At 31.1% G+C, this 24,987-nt stretch overlaps 1 protein-coding gene and 1 long non-coding RNA gene across 2 annotated transcripts; one reads left to right on the top strand and one right to left on the bottom strand.

The window, feature by feature from the left end:
- Positions 1-566: 566 nt before the first annotated feature.
- Positions 567-5,304, top strand: LOC132754580 (uncharacterized). Its single transcript, XR_009629100.1, has 3 exons — positions 567-1,384; positions 3,629-3,759; positions 5,152-5,304. It is a non-coding gene; the product is annotated as an uncharacterized LOC132754580 (long non-coding RNA).
- A 13,637-nt stretch (positions 5,305-18,941) lies between these two features.
- Positions 18,942-24,832, bottom strand: LOC132754581 (uncharacterized). The gene is made up of 2 exons (XM_060745236.1): positions 24,486-24,832; positions 18,942-21,536 (listed from the first exon to the last, which is right to left on the bottom strand). The coding sequence occupies exons 1-2, from the start codon at positions 24,830-24,832 to the stop codon at positions 20,180-20,182; spliced, it is 1,704 nt and encodes a 567-aa protein (XP_060601219.1). The 3' UTR covers positions 18,942-20,179.
- Between the last annotated feature and the right edge of the window lie 155 nt (positions 24,833-24,987).

Here is a 24,987-nt window from a genome sequence, read left to right as displayed (position 1 = left end):
TTTTTCCCGCACTCACTGTCTGTCTAGAGCATGCTCGTTTATTGGCTCATTTTTTTCTTGGTTTTTATTATTGCGACGACAGAGAAAGAGATAACGTTAGATAAGTCATTGTCAGATGCTCGTACATTGATTACTTTTTTAAGATGTTATAATTTTGGTAATTTACCAAAATTGTTAAGATAACTTTTTGATTTGTCAACGACTTCCTGGATAAAGCATCATATATGCTGTATAATATTGTTGTTTGTATTTCTTTAGAGGGATTACCACTTAATGTACATCTATAACGTAAAATCAACATAAATCAAACCCGTAGTTATATATGAAGTAACATCAAGTCTTACATATCAAGTCTGCCACTTAATCGTATTTGGACAAGTGATTAGAGTTTTCAAATGAAGTATTCTGAACAATTCTTTTTTGATATACAAAGGTATTTAAAATTGTGATCAGAAATAAGATTTTAAAATGAATAATTGAAAAATTAATCTCAAAATATCAGTAACAGGAAGCCAGCGAAAAAAATTGATACAACTAGACGTCAAATGACACAAAGAATTTATACCGTCAAGTAAAATTTGTATATTTTCAAATATCTGATACTGTTACTAGTATAAGAATCGAAGCCTGCTTAAAATGTCCATTTCAATTTGGTCTTTCAATTATAAAATTAGAGTTGTCGCTGCACAATTTAAAAGGAAAGAAAAATTGTTTTGTCATCCATGTCAGTATAGTCAATGATGTTTATTAACAACCAAATTTACAAGGTAAACAGAAACTGACTTAGACGTTGTAAACCGCAGTGGCCTCTTCTATGTTGAATCAGTGTACACACTTCAAACAAAAGACCATTAAGTGTTATATACATTATTAACAATCTTCTGTCTTTGAAATTTAACCCTCAAAGACAAAATTTAATATATTATTTACAATTTTGTATTTGAAATTAACCATCAAATAGATAAATTAATAATAAAAAGTTCAGTTGTTGAAATTCAGCAGTGCCAATGTTTCTTGACTTGGTTATAACAGTTATATTTTTTTCCACGAAAACTAATTTGATAAAATGAAATATCATTTAATTATTTCGATACTAATCTCGATTTTCTTTGTTGTACAAATAATAACGTCGACCATTGTTCACTGGAAGAAATACGACTTCATACGTCCACCACTTATCTGCAAGCCAAGCAAGATTCTTTTCTCAGTTATCGTTCATGACCAGTATGAATGCAACAAGATTTTTAATTTACGCAACGCAGCTGCATCGTTAGCTCATTCAAACCGGAAAATAATGAGTGTATTGGATGCAAGGAGTTTAGGATTTGGTATACTGTGATGAACCATGAAATAAATTATGCCATCAGACCATTCAAAAGTGAAGGTAGGCTAAGTTTGATTAAATAGAATAATCTCCTGTTTTATCAATTGAGATTTTTAAAAAGAACTCTATTGCACCTTTTCTGTGTATTGCTAAAGTTTTATGACCGCACAATAAAACGACAATGCAACGCGAAAATCGCCCGGACATATTGTTTGGGATAGGGTTTTGGTGCTCATATTGTGCACAGAAGACCTCCAAACATGTACAAAATCGAATCCGCAATGGAATCAGACAAGTAGCGTTTTTAATGTTTGCTCGGGAAAAAGATTTCTATAACGAAAATTAATATACTTTATATACAGAAAAAAGACGGTACAAAAAACGACCAAACCACACGAAAATCCCCCGGATATGATATTCTGCTTGGGTTAAGACTTTAGTCCTCATATTGTGCAAACAAAGCCCTCCAAACAACATTGTACCTGAAAATCGAATCCGGAACGGCATCAGATAAGTGTGCTCAAAAAGATGACTTTTTATGAAAATATATACACTTTATGTACAGAAAGAAAATCAGCCGTAACAAAAAAAGACCATGACACGCAGAAATCGCTTGGAGATATTGTTTGGGATAGGGCTTTGGTCCTCATATTGTGTAAGGTAGACCCGCCAAACAAGTACAAAATCAAATCTGCAAAGGAATAATTTTAACACGTGAATATGACGATTTTTCTGAACATTTATACATTTTAAAATACAGAACGGAGAAATTCTTTTATCGAAATTTCTTTCATTTATATACACTTAAAGAACTAATCGCAGGTCCAAAAAACGACCATTTTACACGGACTTCTTGCTATCATTTTCGTGAGCCTAATATTGCTGCGAAAAATATCCTCTAAAGTAATACAGTCTACTTGATAAGTACGTTGAATTCATTTTACAATGGCTAACTGTACATGACGTAAATTCCTGTAAGGTCGTGCTCTTAAGGGCGTTTTTGTCACACATCATTTAATTACATTTTTATTATGATTTAAGACCACTGTATCGTGATCGATCGACATAATGTAAACCTCATTTTCAGAAACACTTTGTCTTTATGATGTTGCTTTTGAAATTTTCAGTCGATCTACGGTCATAGAGGAAAAAAACTAATCGTCGGTCTGAAAAAGACAAAGCCGCTCGGAAATATCCCGTACATATTGCTTGAGTTAGGGCTTTGGGCCTTATATTGTTTAAAGAAGACTCTTCGAACTAGTATATAAACGAACCTGCAACAAGAAAGTGAAACGGTTGTTTAACGGTTTGCTCATGAATATTATCTTATTTCCAAACGTTTTATATTTTATGTATTAAGAAAGAACAAATATCCGGTCCAAAAAGACCATTCCACACGACACACGGAATTCTCCCGAATATATTGCTTGGGTAAGGGCTTTGGTCTCCATATTGTGCATACTGTACAAATAAGACCCTTCAGCCTTGTAGAAAATTGAATCCGGAATGCTATCGGACAAATTATGTTTTAACCGTTTGCTCGAGAATATGTGTTTTTTAATGAAATTCATACACTTTTACAGAAAGAAATTTTTAATGTGAAAATACGGAAATAGAAATACTCATTTTAGTCCATCAATATTTCTAAAAATTTAATTTATAAGATATAGTTAATTTCATTATCTCTCACAAAAATACAAAATGTATCCGATTCTGTGCTATTCAAATTGTTGCCTTCTTGTTTCATTGCTTTCGAGAGACTTTTCCAAATTATTCATATCTAAGTGCATCAAGCTATGACTGACTGTAAATATCAAAATATTTCATTCAAAACGTTCACCAATACATTTTGTTTATATTCTTTTGGTTATTTCTAGTGAGTGGATAAGCAAACTATTTATATCCATTTACTAACATTATGATTATATGATTATGCAAACAGAATTAAATATTCCGAAACAAAATAGTCAGTTGCCATAACTAGAAGGTTTAGTTATGACTCCGTTGGACACACTCGGACCGAGATTTACACACATTGGTATAATTTTCGTAAATACACAAATAGGTAATTACAGATAACCTGTTACGCTTTTTAAGCTTAAACAAATTCAAAAATATTTTAATTGATAAACGATACAACATCAAAATGAAAAACGCCAAAATACATTTTTTTAATATGTAAAGGGGAATATGAACGCAAAGGGTTTGTCACCAATGCAATATTTGGTTGCTTAATGAGTTATTGTTGACTCGAGATTATGAGCTAGGTTATGTTTTATTTATTGTTATATCATTATTGCTTAGTGAGCGACTGTAAAGAAATTCTTGATAAATACCCGGAAGCAGAAAGTGGCTTTTATGAGATAGAACTATGGAAGTCTGGAAAGATACTTATTGTGAATTGTGACATGGAAACTGACGGTGGCGGCTGGACGGTATGTAAAGTATTAAACCTATGTAAACTTTGTTCAGCAAATATCGTTTGAACATAGTTTTTTCTTTTTTTCTGTTTTTTGCATACTTGAAAATTGTAAAATCATACGCTACAAAAAGAAAACAGTGCGAAAATGAAAATATAAGTTTTGGTTGTTTCTTTTCGAATATCATTAATTTGTAATATGCAAGAAAAAGAATCAAACGCCGGCTATCGTCACAAGCAAGAATATCGAGCTCTTAGCCGTTTAGTGGAAACTTTACCAAGCCTCGTTACGGCCGTAAACAGCTAGATATTCCGTCGAGCTAGATATTCCGGTCTGTACCGGCAGCCGGCTTAGGATCCTTATTATATGTTTAATAGTTTACTTCTTAAATCTGAACAGTCCATCAAACTTGATATCAATTGTTTAATAGTTCTATGGAACACCCCGTTTCCGTCTCATAGGGTTTAAGATAAAACTGGATGTTGTTTTGTCACTTTATACTACGTTGGTTTGAATTTACTTAAATTTCATTAATCTATTTTTACTCTACTGTGCTTATATCGTTTCACTTTTTGTAGATATTTCATAGGCGCTTTGACGGGTCTATTGATTTTTATCGAAACTTCACAGAGCATGAAAATTGGTTTGGAAACGCAGGCGGAGAACAGTGGCTAGGTTTAATTTATGGTTCACTTTAATATTTATATTTAAGATAAGTTGAATGATTTGCTAAACTGAACGATATATGTTATTATATTGTATATTATGCTATTTCATTAATTGTACGCGGGCATTCGTACTTTTTAACGTTAGCTATGCAAAAAAAAAGAAAGAAATACAAAAAAAATAAAAAGGATGAAATGTGTTGTGTTCAAATAGATTTTCATGTTGGTGGGCAAGACTGTCTAGATATCAGGTGACTTTGAGTATGCGGGATGTGTAATATAATGATTGTTTGATCGTTTTCATACGTCACATTATCATTGGCTAACAATTTTTATTGTTACGTTATTCACCTACCATAAATCCGTATAAAGGCTAAAAGTTGTCAAAGTAATCTGGACAAAAACATCTTGCATGTCAAGATATATATCCTTTTTTTAAATGTTTCATTTTTATTTTCGTTCAATTTGACGATTTGGTCTTTATGTCTTATAATAGAAAATAACAAGATCGTCGTGTATAAAATGAATCAGTTTGCGTACATAAAGAATAGGCTGTAAAATTTATTATTACGAGATTTTTGTGTGTGTCACAATATTTGATTTTTTGTTTCATTTTAAGTTGTTTTTCTTTGTTTTATTTTTGCATTTAGTTTTGACGATGTGGTATTTTCGATATGTTCATGATAGTTACGCACACATTGCATTCATAGTAATTTATGTGTCACTGGTTTACGTACCATAGGTCTGAAGTTCATACAAGAATTAGCTAACCAAGATCATTCAGAAGTCCGCATTGATGTTACAAATCTTAACAACCAAACAGGGTATGAGACCTTTCAGGAATTTAAGTTAACAGATGGAACAGACTATAAACTCAACATTGGGTCAGGCGACGCATCAGGTACAAAAAGAATTTTATACGAATGTTGATGGTTACAGAATGAAAGATAAAATGTACTAAATAAATATATGATAAATGTACTAAACAAATATACTTTTGACATAAAAGTCCTGAATAAATCAATTTTCTCCTTACTTATTTTGTAATATTAGCTATACATTTATCTCTGGGCATTGACTTATATAAACAAACAACGAGTAGAAACACATGTAAACAAAATAAGATTAGCTTGTATATGTAACAATCAGTTTTAATGATTTTGTTAAATTTGGGAACCTTTCTATGTCCAACTATTTGACTAAAATTGTCAAATATACTAAAACAGGCTAAATATGGCATCATACAGTGAAAATATTATTTCCCACTTTCAGACAACATGGAAGAAGATGCGTTTCTGTACAATAATTTATCTCCGTTTACAACTTTTGACCGTGACCTAGATAACAACGGAGAAGCTAACTGTGCTGTTCTTCGACACGGAGGCTGGTGGCATGATACATGTACATACGTTAATATGAATGGATTATATGTCCGACCAGGTACAACTTGTGAAGTTGCTGGGGCAGAAAGAAACTTGTGTGCACACATACATGGAGGGATGATTGGAGACATATTAATGAGATCTTCAATGATGTTGAGAAGGACATAAAATGTGATCGAGATAATAAAAAGTAATTAATTAAATAATTCAGACCCATTAGTGATTTTGGTTGATTTAAAATTATTTCTGAGAATTATTCTATTAAAATTTACAAATAATTGATATTAACAATATAATCAAACATCACATTCATTAATTGTCCGTATTCAAAAGATGCACCACTCAATTGGACATTTCCTTAATTATGCATATAATGATTTTTAGCAAGTATCAACCAAAATTTTGAAACAAAAGATACAGAAAATTTGATAATTATTGCAGTGATAGTTCACGTACTAACACATTGTCCACTTCTAATTTTGTGTTCTAATATTTCTGTAAATAAGTCCATCAGTCATGGGGAACTTTTAGTCTTGCTTTTGTCTATGAACAAACAGACACTGTTTGCAGATTCTCTTATAAAAATAGTTTTTTTTCTCCTGATGTACAACACATGTCACCGAGTTTTAACGATTCAAAATGTTAAACGTTTAACTGAAATGATAGTACCATGTTTGAATATCATATTTTTTTTATTTTTATCTATCTTTTATTTACCTAATAAATAACGTATCAATGAGCCAGTCTTTATTCTAATGACGGGGACCAAATTTGGAGGGGGAACAAGAGGAATGACTAAATTACGCAAAGGAGATTTGATGGGCGCAACAGGCGCAACAGACATATTTTGCAAAACAGGCACAACGATTCATGAACATTATTAACATTTAAGTTAATGTATAAAACAGATTTACTTATTAAAAAGTAAGTTTTTAAAAAAAATGTATCACAGATATTTGCATAGTTTTTTTGAAGGATTATGTGACAATTGTTGTCTTTTGCTTAGATTTTTTATTACATTTAATGATTCTATACCTAAGCTCCCAGTAATGTGAATTGTAAACAGTATTTTAAGACGCTTGATTTCATCACTTTCTTATAAGTGTACCAATCATTTCATTTTTACTTGTAATACAATTTATTTTGCTTCCACCAGACCTTTCAATCGTTGTCGCAACAGACAAACATTTCAGAATAACATACATGGCATTACTTTGTGAATTTATGTATTAGGTTCTTTTTTTCACAAAAATATACAACTTAATTATTAAACAACGAACACATACTAAGAACTTGAAGAAAAATTTATAAGTGCTTCGTATATTCAATTTTAATAGGGAACAATTGTCATAACCTATAACTGATCACATGATTTAGCGCGTCTTTGTAGTGCAAATAAATTTGTTTTACTGAAACAAAATATTTAATTCATTAATATAAAACTACGTCGTATCGTTTTCGCAATTGACCTTTAAATATATTAACAACTTTATAACAAGCAGTAGATATTCTATTGAATCGGGACAGAAAATTATATATTTCAATCACAATGAACAGCATCGACAAGTACAAAACTTAAACAACGATTAAGGTAATAAACTACAAAGTAAATGAATCAGAACAAACTGCTACATGTAACAACAATTTGAATAGTAAAGTAATTTTTTTCAATTCCATTTATTTCTTGGGGTACATCCTGCGCAAAATTTGGATGTTTTATTGCCTAATCAATTACAAGAAGTATATTCAGCTCGACAGCTTCATACAGAAACAAATCTCGCAAGTAACTAGCTATCAAAGCATATGATAGATTACTAATGTTGTTTTTGTTTTTAATCTTTGAAAAGTGGAACAATATCATTTCACAAATTAATTAACTTGAGTCTCTTTTCATCTAATGATGATATTTTATCTTTGGTATCTACGCATAGAAAGGAAATATTCCCGCTTTTTATGAAATGTGTAAGAGAAAAAAACGTCTGCTATTTTATTGTTATTGCTGTTAAGATAAAGTTAATTTGATAAAATCTTTAAAAAAAATAATGTATTTACGCTAAATGTTGCTATGAAAAAAACTATTAATATCTTTATGACATTTAATGGCCAGAATGAAGGACATTAATTTTGTTTCTTGCTTTTTATCATCAAACATTCATAAACCGACATATTCAAATATTCCATAAAGAAATAAAAATATATTTCTACAATCTACAAATGCCATATTTTGTTATTAAATATGCTGTCATATAGCCGGTAACTTCACCATTGGCTCAAAGACATTTTGCAGTTTCTAGATATATATATATGCAAGATGAAATGAAAATTATTAATCAAAATTGTTTTAGGGGAAAAATCATTACTTCATATGGCAAGATTTCATAGAATAAGTACCTTATGACAGAAATAATATTTAGATCACGATGGTCTCAGTGTCTCAGTAATTTTACACTTTTTCGTGAATTTTTGTTTACTTAATTTTCATTTATTATGTTAAATTAAAAGACGGCAAAGGGAAAGAAAAACATATAACATTTCAATTAAATTACTGCACGAACTATGCAATAGCGCCACTTTACTTTTTTCTGGTTTAAACATATCTATATTAGTTTATATAAGCTGAACGTTTAAAACTTTAAACCTGTTCTCAAGTTTAAGGTTGAAATGTACTTTCAATATTAGTCTTCAAAGCTTTCAAAATATTTTCTTTTAAGTTGTTAAAAAACAGTTTATAAAATATGGCATATAGTTATTTTTCCTTTAAAATAATTCAAGCGGGTGTGGTTTGATTTGATGATCATAAAATCCGCTCTGACACTGCCATACTTGCAGACACTCTTCCATAGGAAATACTTTTGTTGAAGTGCATACTCGTTACATCAAAAATAATGTTTTTGTTTAAAAGAAAAACAACAAGAATGTGATGCAATTCATCATGGAAAAGTTGGCAAGATAATGCTATAACTAATGGTTAGGTGTGATAATGTTTGTTATAGCCAGGTTAAACCGGCATACACATTCTTCATTTCTTAATACAAAAATCAAGCTTTAGAAAGAAAATGATTGTAAGATATTTCAATATATTGAAGTACACTTGACCTGAACTTCAAATAATCTATTTTATCCATTTGACTAAATATATTTCAACTGTTCTCAGAAGTTGTAATTCTGCAAGCTATTCTATAATCAGCATGTTCACAGTTTAATCTTTAAAGTTTTCAGTCAGTAAATTAATTGGTATATCTGTCCTGATAGCGGAAACAATCTCGAGATCTATGTAATGATTATGAGAATGTCGAAGACAGAACAGAATTAGTGCCAAACTTGTTGAGTTATAGAGAAATGATGTGATTATTATAAATACTCACAAATAAAATAATAAATATGATGTTCTACACTATTTCCAGCTATAATATAATGAATAATTATGAATAATTTCTTAAAACAGGTAACCAAATCTTCACTTGTGTAATACTTCTTTTTTACGTTTTGAATTCTGAGAAAAAAGAAAGACGATTGATAACATTTTGTGTTGCAGTTTATTTAGCGCATGTAGGATAAATGTGTACTCGCCATTTCAACCATTTCCTAATGCAGTATGGGAATATTTTAGATACATTGAAGACTAGTTAGTTATATTGATTAAGGCTTGTTGTCAGTGTATTTAATGATGCACCTGTATTATACTATTCCAAAGTCGTTTTTGAAAACTTTAGCACAAACAAACAACAAATTCTGCATGCTGCTTATAACCAAAGAAACTAGAGAAAATAAGAACCCCTAAAGAAAGTTCGAAACGGCAAAATTGAAAATGTTGCAGGCTCGGTTTGAATGAGCCTATCCATGAACGGTACGGTCAAGTGCAGATTACAGTCCATGTCACCTAGCAGAATTTAACATTTTAACATGAAATGGCAAAATTTTTTATTTAGAAACATCAGCACTTTATTTAACTCAAGGAAAAACAAGGTAATAAAATGCTTTTCATCCATTTTGTGCAGTAAATCAGTTAAACGCTTAAATTGCTGCTGTCTTTAATTGAGACATGAATTTATTATTCCTGGCGATTGAGATACATGTTTCATGCTGTTCAAGTTCTCTTTTAGTAATCAGTTACTAAGAAATAATTTGTTGTGTAGCTTGTTTTGCCTTCGTATTTTTGTTGAGTTACAATTGACAATAGTTTTCAAATCAATATTACCTTTTATAACAAAGAAGTGTAAAGCAAATCTTGGAATGGAAAAGAAATCCGTCGAGAGAAATTATAACAAAAATTTTTAAAAAATAAACGGTTTGATTGTCTTTTTAGTTTTTTGGCACTTTAAAATAGTAACTTTAAAAAAATACCCGTCAAATGTCTGCTATTTGTTTTACCTATAAAATTGTTATGAATCTATTTAATGTATGTTGTATATATATTTGTGTTTAAGGGACATTGGTTAAGACATATTTTCACTGTCTGTCTATAGCATGCTCGTTGATTGGCTCATATTTTTTGGCTTTATTTTTTGCGACGACAGAGATAAAGATAGATAAGTCATAATCAGATGCTCGTACATTGGTTTCTTTTTTCTGGGGTAAATATTGCACGACGGGAACGTTTTTTTTCTATGATACAAAAGAGAAAGAACATCAAAACACCGGGAGCTACGCACCCTCGTATAAATCAGCCTGATGTTTTGATGCTCTCTCTATTATTTATGTATCATTTAGTCCATAATTTGAAATCGTTAACACAAAAATTGACGATAATTACACCTCTTATATCATATGAATTAGAAAAATTCCAAACATTGTGAATATTCGCCTTCTACGCGGTACAAATTTCTCCTCATATTAAGTATTTATGACGCAAAATAAATATTTCAGTATTTTAAAAGTAAAAACATAAATGTCTTTATAATGTATATTCTTAAACAAGGTTTTGTTTAAGGTGAAGTTATACGCAATGTACAATGAAAATTACAAACTGTTTGTTAAAGAATTTTGTATGTTGAATAAATCATAATTTGCAGGTGGAAATAATGGGAAATTTTATCGATGTGGATATCAAAATTTGGTCATTTTTGGGTTTCATTTCTTAATATGTGATGGTGGAAACTTAAACTGTTATAAAAATGGTTGAAGGTATGTTTTATGAATACATGTATACTGTTTGATATAGGTTTATGTCTTTATTATTATCATTAAGTTCAAAGTATGCATTTCACAATAATTTTTATGACATTTAGTTTATTGACGTAGATATTGTAAACGACGATTTTAAATCGTTTAAATTTACTGCTAGAAATAGTAAATACATTTTATAATCAACTTTCTTAATGCATTCTAGTTGATGTTTTCATGACAAAATATTTGAAAACGTTAGTTTGTTAAACCAACAACTGCCTTAACTAATTAATTACAGGCAAACTTGCCACCATGAAAAATAATAAATGTTTGTTGCAATGAAATTATTTTGATAAAATCTAAAGTGCTATGTTTTTTATTCGGTATCTGTTATAACACAAAAAACATAGTGTATAACTTTTACATATAAACCCATGTCTCTGACGAGATGTATGCAATATGTTAACTGTCCAATAAAAAGGAAGATAATTACGTAAGAACTCATTACGACAAATTAAAAAAATGATGTTACTAAAATATAGTAATAAACTGTTTGGTCTTTCAAGACCATCACGGCAAGATCTAGGTCATGATTCAATTTGATCGACTTGCTACTTAGCAATATTATTACAGTAACTGAAGAGCGCACGTGCAAACATGACGTTATAAACTCTCAGTGACCTTCAGGATGGCTGCTGTCTTTGAATGAACTGTAGTCACTTGCACACAAAAAAAGTTTAGATGACATGATTAATTGTAATCAACAAAGCTAAAAATTGAAGATAAATATATAAAACCAAAACGCGACTGAGATCTACTGTTTAGATCTGAAAACAGCAGCATGTGATATCAATATAACATTATTATCAGTAACAAATTACAGAAATAACAGGAAAGTAAAGAAAAACATACAACACGACTTGGAAATTGTAAATGCTAATAGGTTATTTAAGGCGCGCTTCTCTGTCGTCGCTAAAATAATCAACGCGAAATTTGCATGTCGAGCCAGCATTCGTCTAGGAAACGCTTTATGTTTGCAACAAGAATTTTCCATGTTGAAAAACACAACTTCTTTAAGTTATCATTATATTTTACATATTTTATCTATTGTTTGTTATTGATTGGTTAATTAAACATACACACACAAAAAACTTTGACCTTATCACTTTTTATGTTCGACTCAATTACACCACTGCTCTCTAAAATTGTTATTTTACTTGCAGTTCGGCTTTAAGGCAGAAATTTAAGATTATTTGAAACAATGTACAGACTCAATCAAACCGAGTCTTCAATTTTCATGTTTATTTTGCTGTTTTTTAATGCTTCCGAGGGATCACTTTTTCCAAAATATTTATTTCAGCATGATCACAGTTTCATATTTTCAGATTTCAGTATATAATAGTATCTGCACCTACAAGGTATATAATGCCGCTATGTATGAAATCGATATAGCAACAAAGTAAGTTCCGAACATATTGTCATTTAAATATTGTCTTATTAGACACAGTTAAAACTTCGATTGAGACAATTTATAACAAAAATAGATAGAGCATAATATAAATCACTTAAAAAAACTTGCCAATTTGTTCTTTTAAAATCGCTATATTAAAACTTTATGCTCACGATAAAGCATCATCAGTCATTTAAAACTTTTTAAAAGTGGCGAGGTTTGCCCATTTTCTCTTTTGCTCTTTTGCCATCAAAATGGAATATATTTTCCCAAAGCTTGTTCAAATATGCAACAAATTAACACTGTTAGGCGTGGCTGTTAGAAATAATTGGCTAATTGTGTTCATTCCTAGTGTGCATGTTTATTTATAATTAGCAGTTGGCTGAATCAAACAGTTATTTATGGGATGTAGTTTTACCATGATACATACGCTCAATCTAAATTTTAGTTTTTTATAGCTTACCGTTGCCATAAACTCACAGAAACAAGCGAGTAAGTAACTGAACTTTATAGTACACAATATGTGAATATTCTTTTTTAGCTAATCGCCTTATAAATGATTTTTTACTGAAATCACATTATAACAACACAATATTTAATTTATTGATATAAAATAATGTCGTATCGTTTTCACAATTGAACTTTAAATATATTAACATCTTTATTAGAAGCAGTAAATATTTAACTGAATCGGGGCTGAAAATATATATTTCAATCACAATGAACAACATCGACAAGTACAAAACAACGATTAAGGTAATAAACTACAAAGTAAATAAATCATAACAAACTGCTACACAACAATTTGAATAGTGAAGTAGATTTTTTCAATTCCATTTATTTCTTGGGGTACATCCAATGCGCAAAAATAGTATGATTTATTGCCTAATCAATACAAGAAGTATCTTCATCAATAATAAATAGCTTGACATCTTCACACACAAGTAACTACCTATCAAATCATATGATAGATTACTTATGTTGTTTTTGTTTTTAATTTTAGAAAAGTAGAACAATATCATTTCACAAATTAATTAACTTATGCCCCTTTTCATCTAATGATGATGTTTTATCTTTGATATCTACGCATAGAAAGGAAATATTCCCGCTTTTTATGAAATGTGTAAGAGAAAAAAACGTCTGCTATTTTATTGTTATTGCTGTTAAGATAAAGTTAATTTGATAAAATCTTTAAAAAAATAATGTATTTACGCTAAATGTTGCTATGTAAAAAACTATTAATATCTTTATGACAGAGAGAAGGACATTAATTTTGTTTCTTGTTTTTTATCATCAAACATTAATAAACCGACATATTCAAATATTCCATAAAGAAATGCAAATATATTTCTAAAATCTATAAATACCATATTTTGTTATTAAATGTGATGTCATATAGCCGGTAACCTCACAATTGGCTCAAAGATATTTCGCAGTTTCCAAATATATATAAAATGTAAAAGAATATGTAGTGCAATGCACTCATAAATATGTAAGATAAAATGAAAGTAATTGTTCAATATTGTTTTGGGGAAAAACGCGTTACTTCATGTGGCAATTTTCATAGAATAAGTACCTAATGGTGTGGGAGAAATAATATTTAGATTACGATGGTCTCGGTGTCTCAGTAATTTTGCACTACTTCATGAATTTAGTTTACTTATTTCACTTTTATTATGTTAAATGAAAGACGACAAAGATAAGCAAAATTTATAACCTTTCAATCAATTTACTGCACGTTCTATGCAATAGCGCCACTTTACTTTTTTCTGGTTTAAACATATCAATATGGGTTTTAAAAAGCTGAACGTTTAAACCTTGTTTAAACGTTCTCGAATTTACAGTTGAAATCGACTTTCAACATAAGTCTTTCTTTTCTACTTCAAAGCTTTCAAAATATGTTTCATTTAAGTTTATAAAATATGGCATATAGTTCTTTTGTCTTTGAAATAATTCAAGCAGGTGTGGCTTAATTTGATGAAAACAAATCTGATCTAACACAGTCTTGCTTGCAGACACTCTTCCATAGGATATATTTTTGTTGAAGTGCATACTCGTTACATCAAACATGATGCTTTTGTTTCAAAGAAAAACAACAGCAATATGATGCATTTTATCGTGCAAAAGTTGGCAGGGTAATGCTATGACTAAAATAACCAGGTAAAACCAGCAAAAAAACATTCTTTATTTCTTTACATACAAACAAGCTTTAGAAAGAAAATAATTATTAGATACTTCAAAATATTAAAAACACTTGACCTGTACTGCAAAATGATCTATTTTTCTATTTGACTAAATATTTTTCTACTGTTCTGTTGTTGTTACAACGGTGATGAAAATAGGATGTTACGACGGTGAAAGCGCGATGGTATATTGATAAAAGCGCGATGACACGACTGTGAAAACGCGATGACACGATGGTGAAAACGCGATGGTACAATGGTGAAAACGCGATGGCACGATGTTGAAAACGCGATGGTACGATGATGAAAATGGGATGGTACGAAAGTGAAAGCGCGATGGCGCGATAGTGCGATGGTGATATCGTACCATCGCAACTTCAACATCGCACCATCGCGTTTTCACCATCGTACCATTGCAACATCGCGCAATCGTGTTTCTTCATCATGCCATCACTTTTTAACACCATTTCTTAAACGAAAACAAGTGGTCTTGATCTAATTAGGGGATTTTTTTCACTATTTGAGGCCTCAAAAGTGGGTAAAAAAGACGTGAAAAGACGTGTATATGACGTAATGGTTGCAGAAAATATCAATGTTGTTAATTAAAGCATATTTATATTGGCTTCTATTTAAGGTGTTCCTTTTACTATGGAAGCTTGAATTGACCCCCCCCCCCGAGATGCCGTGGTCCGTGATAATTTATATGTGGTCATGTTGACATATGTTAGTGCGACATGGCGTGTTTTATCATGTTTTTGATGGAGAAACATAGAATCTTTACAACATTTGTATCAGGGCATTTCGACATTACTTTTGTCTATTATAAAACAAGACGGGAACAATTTGAACATCAAAATTATTGTTCGGAAACTAAATCCCACCCATCGAGTAATGACAGACGTGCTATATCATTGATTTTATTTATAAACTAAATATTTTGATTCGTCCATTATTAAGAAAACAATGTCGGGTATATTAAAAGTTTATCAGTCTGATGTTTAATTTGATCTAAATGTGTCAATTGAGTTGAATTTTTACCATAAAAGCTGTGAATTTTGTTTAATAACCTTACTGGAAATAAAATATGTTAAATAACTTAAATACCCTTTCGTCGGACACTTTTGAAGATAAACATAACAATAAGTTTTATGCATAAACTAACATTCGAATGCATTTTGTAGGCTAGCTTGTATCTATCTGGCTGGCAGTAAAACCAGAAACATATATCAGTCAGTATTCACTGAACTGTTCACTATTTAGTGGAGATGATGTGTAAGCGGCCGGAATGCCGCGGTACGGTATTCCGCGATAACCCGGATTCGAGTCCCGGTCAGGCTGCACATTTTTTCACACCCTGGGACACGTATATAAAATATAAAACATTGCTAACCAAGCACTGACTAAAATTATTTATCTGGTATAACAGCTAGTTAGATAAAAACGCGTGTTCAAAATGCACTGCATATACGGACATACACCAACTTTTGTATTAAAATACAATTGACCTTTCAAAGTGTCTACCGAAATGTTCTTTCAAGGATGAACCATTCAATGTATTAAGTTTTTGGTTTGGTGGGATGGGTTAAGTTTTCGAATATTAATTAGGTATTTCCGACAGTGCCAATGATGTTAAACGTTGTGATATTTTCCAAAAAGCAGAGATATAACAAGGCTTGTCGAGATGAAATAGGTTGACATAGCTTTTCGAAATTCACATAAACTCCATTACTGACAAAAAATATGTCGACATACCTTGAAACAAACTTTGTCAGTACGTCTTTCTTATCCCACCAAACAATAATAAAGGACGCCAAGTCGCGTAAATATATGCCGACATGACGACACACAAGTAGTCACGAACATGGCATCTAGGGGGTCAATTCAAGCTTCCATATTTTACAGAAAGTCAAACTGATGACAGACTGACTCCGTACGAAAATGAAATGCTTACACGACATATAACGTCACATATGACCTCAAAAACAATTTATGTCAAGAAAAATACTTCTACGCTCAATGAAGTTCATCATTTTTTTATATAAATTTTCCTTTTTTAACATATTAGAATGAATTAAGATATAAATTTATCGTGTATTATTGTATAATTATTAACAGTTTATCGTTTCAATGCTTTGTAATTCGTCACTTACGCCTATCGGCCTTCGTGATGATATTCCTACGCATTTGAACTCGAACCGAGCATTATTCTACAACAATGCACCCATAATTGATATCTATTTCCTAAATAATGTTCAAGTGTTAAACTAATTATATCGTTTATTTAGTTGACTTCAATGCACTTTACTTAAGTATTGTAGTGTAATTGTATATGACTGTTTAATGATATCAATTAAAACTATGACTGTAAAGTTTTAAACAAAATGGGTCTAAAAACCAACAGCATATTTGAAATAGAAACTTTGTAGTTTTTACGAGATAATGTGACCTAACGGTTGTTATACATAAAAAAAACCCTTATATCAAATCCGTGAGTACAGATTGATGCAGTTAGAACTTACTATATATAAATGTCAGTTTTAAACCGGATTACCAATATATTTGCTTCTTTTTTCTGTCTTTTATAGACAAATTTCTATGAAATATTGTGCAGCAATCGAATGCAGGATAACAAAAATACCAAGCGCACAACTGTTCTACCGGCAATCATCGGATCTACTTGCAACCACTTAACGGGTGTATGTATAATTTAAGTCAATTTTTATTTTAAATAAAACGTTGCAACGGTTTAAAATTACAGCATCAAAAATATAGCAAAACTTTATTTTTTTGTTGTTTTTTTGTCATCAGACAAGACATGTATGAATCATCTACATGAGTCTGTGGTGTAATGTTATCTTTTGATGACGCCAAAACTTCAATATGTTGGATAGTAGCTTTAAAGTGATTTGAACACTTAAATATGTGACACGTAAAAAAATCGATTGTTATAGTATCCATCCGATTCGATGATCGATTTTGATTATATGCGATTGTCATAATATTCATGTGTCTGACAAAGAGTCATTTTGATAGTTAATCAACATAACAAATAAATTAAACGACATCTTTTATTATACTAAAATCTATGTTCATAATTACGAAACATTCATAAACATTTGCTTTGTACATGCAGTTAATATTCAAGACATTTAAAAACTATCATTTAGGGGGAAAATGACAATATTTTACACAATAAAGACTTCAGTTGTCTACTATGAAAACTATATATCATTTTATAAGTTTAGCAAATCCAGTGAACAGTTTTAATTTCAATATTTCTGAAATCAATCTTTATTTGGTGATAAATGATATTATAAATATAAATATTTAATACTCCATATTGTCATCACACATTTTTATTTTTCTAAATAATTAACTATAATCATTTAACTTTATTAGGTATCACTTGACATAACACAATATCTTCTTTGTTTTCATAACTATTCATGATATCATTTTATTATTCACAAATTAAATATGTGAATTCAAAAGAAAAGGTGGTAAATGACAAAAACAAAGAACAGAACATTTATTTTATTAGATTTGTACCATAAGTACATCATCGTAACATATTTACAAAATTGATACATTTACATGTAATATAATACAGTCACATGATAAACCAGTGTTTATAAGTATCGAATCGCAATAACACATACATTACATTTACACATTTACATTTAATAAAATTACAATTACATGATATTTTAAGCATACAATTTCATCGTTTTTCTGTTTTAAGAGGATGGTCTTAAATATGTGCAGCAGATGCTCTTCAAGTCATGGTACGTTTAATATAAATAGCTAAATTTGTGAGAATTGTTCTTCTATCATTTTTTAATTGTTTTAATAGTTCTACAAATTTAAACATGCTTGGTTAAACATAATAATACTTTTTTATGTATAGTTTCCTTAAATCAATATAACATGGGCAAATCAAAATGAAATGATACTCGTCCTCAATGTCGTGCTTATCACAGTATAAACAATAACGTTGATTTCTATCGATTCTTTGTGTACTGTATCGACCTGTTTGAATTTTGTTAAATAACACCTTAAATTTTAAGGCAAAATATCCAAGAACTTCTCGTACTCAAAATTACTTTAAACGTGATAATAAACTTCATAAACAGTACTGTTTTCCTTATTTACATGCCATCCTTGAACAAAACTATCGACAGTCCGATGTTTAAAACATAATATAAATGTCTTTTCACAAACAGTATCATTCGAATCCCACATATATGCAAAACCATAAGCAGATAATATTTTTTCACATTTGACAACCAGTTTTCTTGTCCCAATAAACAATCATCATTAGCAATTCTATACGCATGCTGTAATATTATATTGTCTGTTTTAGTCAGTTTAAATCAATATTTAATATTTCGTACATATCTCATAATATAAAGTGGATATCGTGCAATTTCACCATATACAGCCGTTGACCATGTCGTCGTTTTGACCTTTAATAATGTTTTACAAAATTTGAGATGTATTCTTTCAATTTCCTTAGATTTACTGAATCCCCATATTTCTAATGCATAATTTAAAATAGAACCAACAAATGAATCAAATAATTGACAAATAAATTTTAGGCGTTAATCTATAGTTGTGACAATTAATAAGTAACAAATTTAAGGCTTTAAATGCTTTACCAACTAAATGCTCTTGATTTAGAACTAAACTACCTGTATAATTAAACATTGTACCCAAATATGTAAAATTATCCAAAATTTCAAGACTTATACTATTGTAGAAAAATTCTTCATTACTTAATAAACCACCACGCCTCCTAAATACAACAATTTTTGTTTTATCGGTATTTACTTCTAGACTCTAAGTTTCACAATAAGTACATAAAAGCTTTAATGATTGTTTTACATCATCAGGCGATTCACCCAAAATAATCATATCATTAGCAAACAACGGCAAAATAAGTATAATATTGTCAATAGTAAGACAAGAGTCTGTATTCTGTTGTAGAAAATAATATGGCCGAAATAACTTCCCTTTGTCTGAAGCCTACATCGTTTTCAAAAAGTAAGAATAGGTATTACACAACCTTACGCAAGACTTAACTTTTTCATTCATAATTTTAACAATACGTAGCAATTTACCTATAATTCCACTTTTATAAAGCTTTAACCATAGGGTATTTCTATATATTCTGTCAAAACATTTTTTAAAATCAATAAAAACACAATAAAGACGTTTATATACTTTTAAATACTTCTGTTACTAATGTTAACAAGATAAACAAAGCATCAACTGTCGATTTTCCTTTTCTAAATCCAAACTGCGCATCAGATATAATATTATTTTTATTACAATAAGTCATAATCCTTTTATTCAAAATTGATGTAAATAATTTCGACAACTTACAAGCGTGATTCCCCTGTAATTATTTACGTCGTTTTTATTGCCTTTTTATGTAATGGAACAATAACGCCTTCAGTCCACATATCAGGAAAATGACCACTATCAAGTATATAACCAAAAATATCACATATATGAGATGACAATAAAGTTCATTACTTTTGTCTGGTTTTATTTCAGCATGTGAATTATATTGTTATTTGCTTATAAGTGAAGTTATGTTTGTCCTTTTAAAATATAGAGTGTTTCCAGTTCTCTTCATTTAGTCATCTAAGTTTTTATCTTAGGGTTTAAACACAGTGTATATACATGTATATCATTTGAATTCATTCCTACAATCAGTCTTGATCTGTGGCTGTCAAATGCGACAGAAAAGGGATTGCGCAATCCCTCTGATGCTCCTATTAGCACTCCTTTTTTATTTCCACTCTTGTCTATTTGTATGATTTTATTCGAACAAGAATCACTGACAAAAATCATATCTCTTGGTCCAACGCAAACACCCCATGCAGTTGATAACTCTTTGTCTTGAAGAAACCAATTCATTTTACCTTCTGTGTCGACAGATATTAGACCTGCGTTGTTATCTGTGACAATAATCTCATCGGTTAAGTTTTTAACAATTACCTGTCGTGTTGCGGCAAATAGTGGTCTTCCATAGGGACCAGTGTTTAATACTTTGAGTAGGCGACCTCTTTTGTTATACACATTTATATTTTTTCCACAACATGTAAACAGCTCGTCACTATTTCCATTATAGTAAATGCCATTGCAGCTTTTATCTACCTGAATAGTGGAAGTCAAACATATACTATCATTAACTGAAATAAATTGTATCTGACCAGTATTAAATATATTAACAGCAACCTCATTACTGTTGACATCACAAATCCCAATTGGGTTTCCATTTACTGCCAGTGTGTTTTTTATCTCATAGTTACTGTCTAATTGTTTTACCTTTTCATGGTGATAATCTATGATTACAATCGAATCATCAGATAATTGACATATTCCAGTTATGTCATGTTTAGACATATCAGTGTTTTGTTTGACACTGAATTTCCCATACAACTGGGCTTCATATTCTTGCACATCTTCTTTCTTACCCGGCGTTCCAAAGGACTTTATTTTAGATACCATACTTCTAGCGCTCTCGTTAAATGTATAAGTCATGTGTTTTGTTTTCCAAGTGGAAGACAGCTCACTAAGAACAGACTTACTATCCTTTACAGTTGTTTTACAAGCTTTCATATTCACGAATACCTGAGCCTCGTTGGTAACTGAACATTTTGGTAAGCTTGTGTCCAAGGTATGTATCAATATATGTAGGGAATGAATATCTGCAGTGATGGTTGTCTTTTCAGACTCAAATTCTGTTCGAATCTCTTTTCTAGTTGATTCAGCTATTCTCTTTACTTGGTCAATAAGGACACCTTGATATTTATCGATCACATCCAGTAATTTGTCTTTCTCTTTATCGAGTTTGACTATGTTTGCTGTCCTGATTGTTTGCTCTTGTTTCATGTCATTGATAGTAGCAGCAACAGAATCTTTTATATCTTTGAATTCTTCACAAGCAAGGACACCTTTTGCTATATCTGGTACATAATCAATGTTGGCACAAGCCCTGAAGATATATCAAACAAACGGAAAATAAGCGGTATCATTTCAATAACTGAACATATGTTGTGAATGTTACGAGAAAATTGCAAAGAATGAGTTATTAACGGTACAGTGCTCGACAATTAACATGGGGGTATATTGCTTAGAATTGTTCATGACCAGGACAGTATCATACTATACAAGACAAGAATAAAGATCCACATGGCAAAGGCAACGTTCACAGGACGCAGACCCCGACACACCCGAGTAGGGCACCCGGAAGGCACCAAACCAAAACCTGGTGTGGACATAAGGGCGGTGAAAAGGACAGGGACATGTAATGTGTGAAATAATATAAACTAAAACGAGCCCATATGGGAATTAAAGGGATGTAAACATTCAAAAACATGTAACAACACAGTCATGAAAAAACACGTGAAGAAACACAAAGGGGTACCGCCTTGGAACGGTCAGTGGTAGTTAAACCATTGGGGAGTTTAAACCGGTTTTAGGCGCGCCAAACATCACTCTTAGCCCCAATATGTTCCTGAATGACATGAAAGTGTAAATAAAATTAATCCCCGCCAAAAGAAATTCTAACAATGGCCATGGTTACATTAGACGGAATAAATAAAAGACATACAAACTTATGGAAATATGTAGAAAAGGTACAGCTTAATGACCAATACCAAAGTACTCGATGCCTTAAAAGAAGGCAGAGCAACACGAAAATTTCGTACAAGGGCCCCGACGAAGCAAGACAGAAGACGAACATTAAGACAATTCTGTCCCAAAGGGCTTTAAGAACTGTCAATCATAGAATCTCCCACTTAGTCCGTCAGATGTAATAAAAAGAGGAAAGCGTAGCATCCAACTGTAAAAGGGCTGAACACCAATCATGTGGTATGCCTTAAAATAATTGGGTCATAACCTCTTTTAATAAAAAATTCTGGAAACAAAGTGATCCCTCGGAAGCATTAATTACAACAAAATAACATAAGAATTGCAGACTCGGTTATTACCAAACCTGACATAAATGTTATTTAATAAAAACGAAAGTGCTTTACAATCTTTGTCACAGGTCCACATTGTACATTGTTTAATGATACCATTGGTAAAGAAAGACTTCTTTGAATTGCAAGCAAGATACGTAACATTTTCTCTTAAAAATGTTTTTTTTTAATTAAAGGTAATAATTTATCATTTATAAGATTATGTGGCAATGTTGTATATAGGGTAGCGATATCGTAAGTACTTACAGATGAAGCTTGATAATTCTTAACTTTAAACTTATCTAAAATATCATTTGAATTTTTAACAGACCGAAAAAGATTTTTGCCCGATTTTCATAAACTGTTTCACAGTATCTAATGACATGTGCTTTGATGGCAGTAAGGCAAGAAGTCAATAAAATAGAAAGATTACATGAAGTACAAAATGTAGAAGTAGCAATGAAGCGGGCTTTATATGGGTGTTTATGTTTATGTAATTTTGGAATCCAGAACATAATAGGAAGTTTAAGCTCTGTCTCATCAACACGTACTTTAAAGTTAGAAATACTAGAAATATGACTGTCCACAATATCTCTTTCAGAGAATAAACAATTCTGCTGTTAATTTTATTTTGTAAAACATTTATGTAATGAATACGTCATACTATAATAATGTTATTAGCCGCCTTGTCAGTCGGTATAAAAAAACATTTAGAGTGGAACGCTAATATATCCTTTCTAAGATGTCGTAAAGTAAGTCTAGGTTTAGATGGTAAAAGATCTTCATTCCCACGATAAAATTCTATACTTGATTCAATAATATTAATTAATATAATATGTTTCCATGTATTAAGTGCATTACTATCAGCATTTTCGCGACGACACCATTTAACTGAAAAGTCCTCGATCGATTCAGCTATCTGACTTCGACAAACATTAAAATCAATATCGGAAGAAATTCTATATTTTGGTCCTCAAAGAAATAAATTACGGATTCTCTTGTCGTTAATTATATCAAAATCACCAGTGATTATATGGCCAAAATCCAAGTAACAGAATTTTGAACTTTTGCAGTGTCAACTATTTGGTGTTTTAGACTCAACATTTATGTCGGAGATAATTTTGTTATAATTGGATATGGTATTTCTGACGTTTTATATGCGTATTATATTTATAGCAAATAACTGGAATCTAAGAGTTTTTGAAATATTTAGGAATCGCGTCGGTAACGCGTTTATCACGAAAAATACTAGGTAAATCGATGAAATCAATACCTTTGTTTAGAAAAGTAACTTTAAGAAAGTGTATGTCATGTTCAGCGGTGGTGTCGATACGAGGTCTTAAAATATGCTGTGTAAAATTTTGTTTAAGGCAGGCTGCATATATAAAGGGTCAGTTTGGATAACTATGTAATAACTACGGCCCATGCAGAAACATACATACTAAGAAACAAATAACGCAAAAATAAAGCATGTGCACAGTGTTTAAACACATAACATGTAATCTGTTTTTCCTCAATATTTTTTAATGTCGACAAACCTCAAATTCAAGATCATGTGAGCCTATCCTAAAATTTGAGTACATGTATCTAAATTTTCCAGAAGACAAACCCTATTTATTTCTTTGTCAAGAGGGTGAAACGTGTCAAAGTCATATTGACCTTGTAGGTAAAAACGGTTTCCAATAGCCTCACAGCCCATGGACCCTTGGCCCTCAAAATGCATAGGCTAAGACCGGTAGATGACCCCTATTGATTTAGGGGGCAATGGTCAAGGACATACTGAGCTTGAAGGTAAAAACAGTTTCTGATCAATTTCTTAACAATGCATGTGCCTGTGGCCCTCAATCTACATATGTGCATTGGTCTTGACGAGTAGATGACAATTCAATTTCGCCGGCTGTAGAGATGTTATACGTTCCAAATATATTCTTATTTTTATACTCAGATCAAGTGTTATTGAAAAAGGAAAAGAAAAGTATTACCTATGTTTCAAAGCTATGCAAACCCCACAGCACACTTCGTCATGAATATTACAAAACATATCCATCAATTGTCCATGATGTTTATTGCATTGTTCCGTCGGCAGCTTTTTCGTCACCTGTTTAACCTTATCTGTCCGACATTTTGTCACATCTACAATTTCATGCGACTGTAGTGAAGGTATTTTCTTATGAAATCTCACACAGTTTTTGCAGAAATTTAATTGACACTCCTTACAAAACTTCTTAGCCTCTGTGATCCTATTATCGTCACTGCAAGATGAACAACAAGTGTCAAACATCTCCTCAGAATCCTTTGAAATATTTGTGAAATCTTTACTAGTCGCCATATTGTCGGTGTCTATAAACACTAGATAACAAACGACCCAATATTCTATATCACTTATTTTCGAAAAATGTTCTATAAGTAGATAAGGTAGGCAGATAACCGGGTTGTAAACGTGACTGGTTATTCATTGTTACAAATGTTATGTTCGTGTAACAT

This window comes from Ruditapes philippinarum, unplaced genomic scaffold, assembly GCF_026571515.1.
Source record: "Ruditapes philippinarum isolate M1 unplaced genomic scaffold, ASM2657151v2 ctg4495_1_1_1_1, whole genome shotgun sequence".
Classification (NCBI taxonomy): Eukaryota; Metazoa; Mollusca; class Bivalvia; order Venerida; family Veneridae; genus Ruditapes; species Ruditapes philippinarum.
This window is presented reverse-complemented; position numbering and strand designations above follow the sequence as displayed.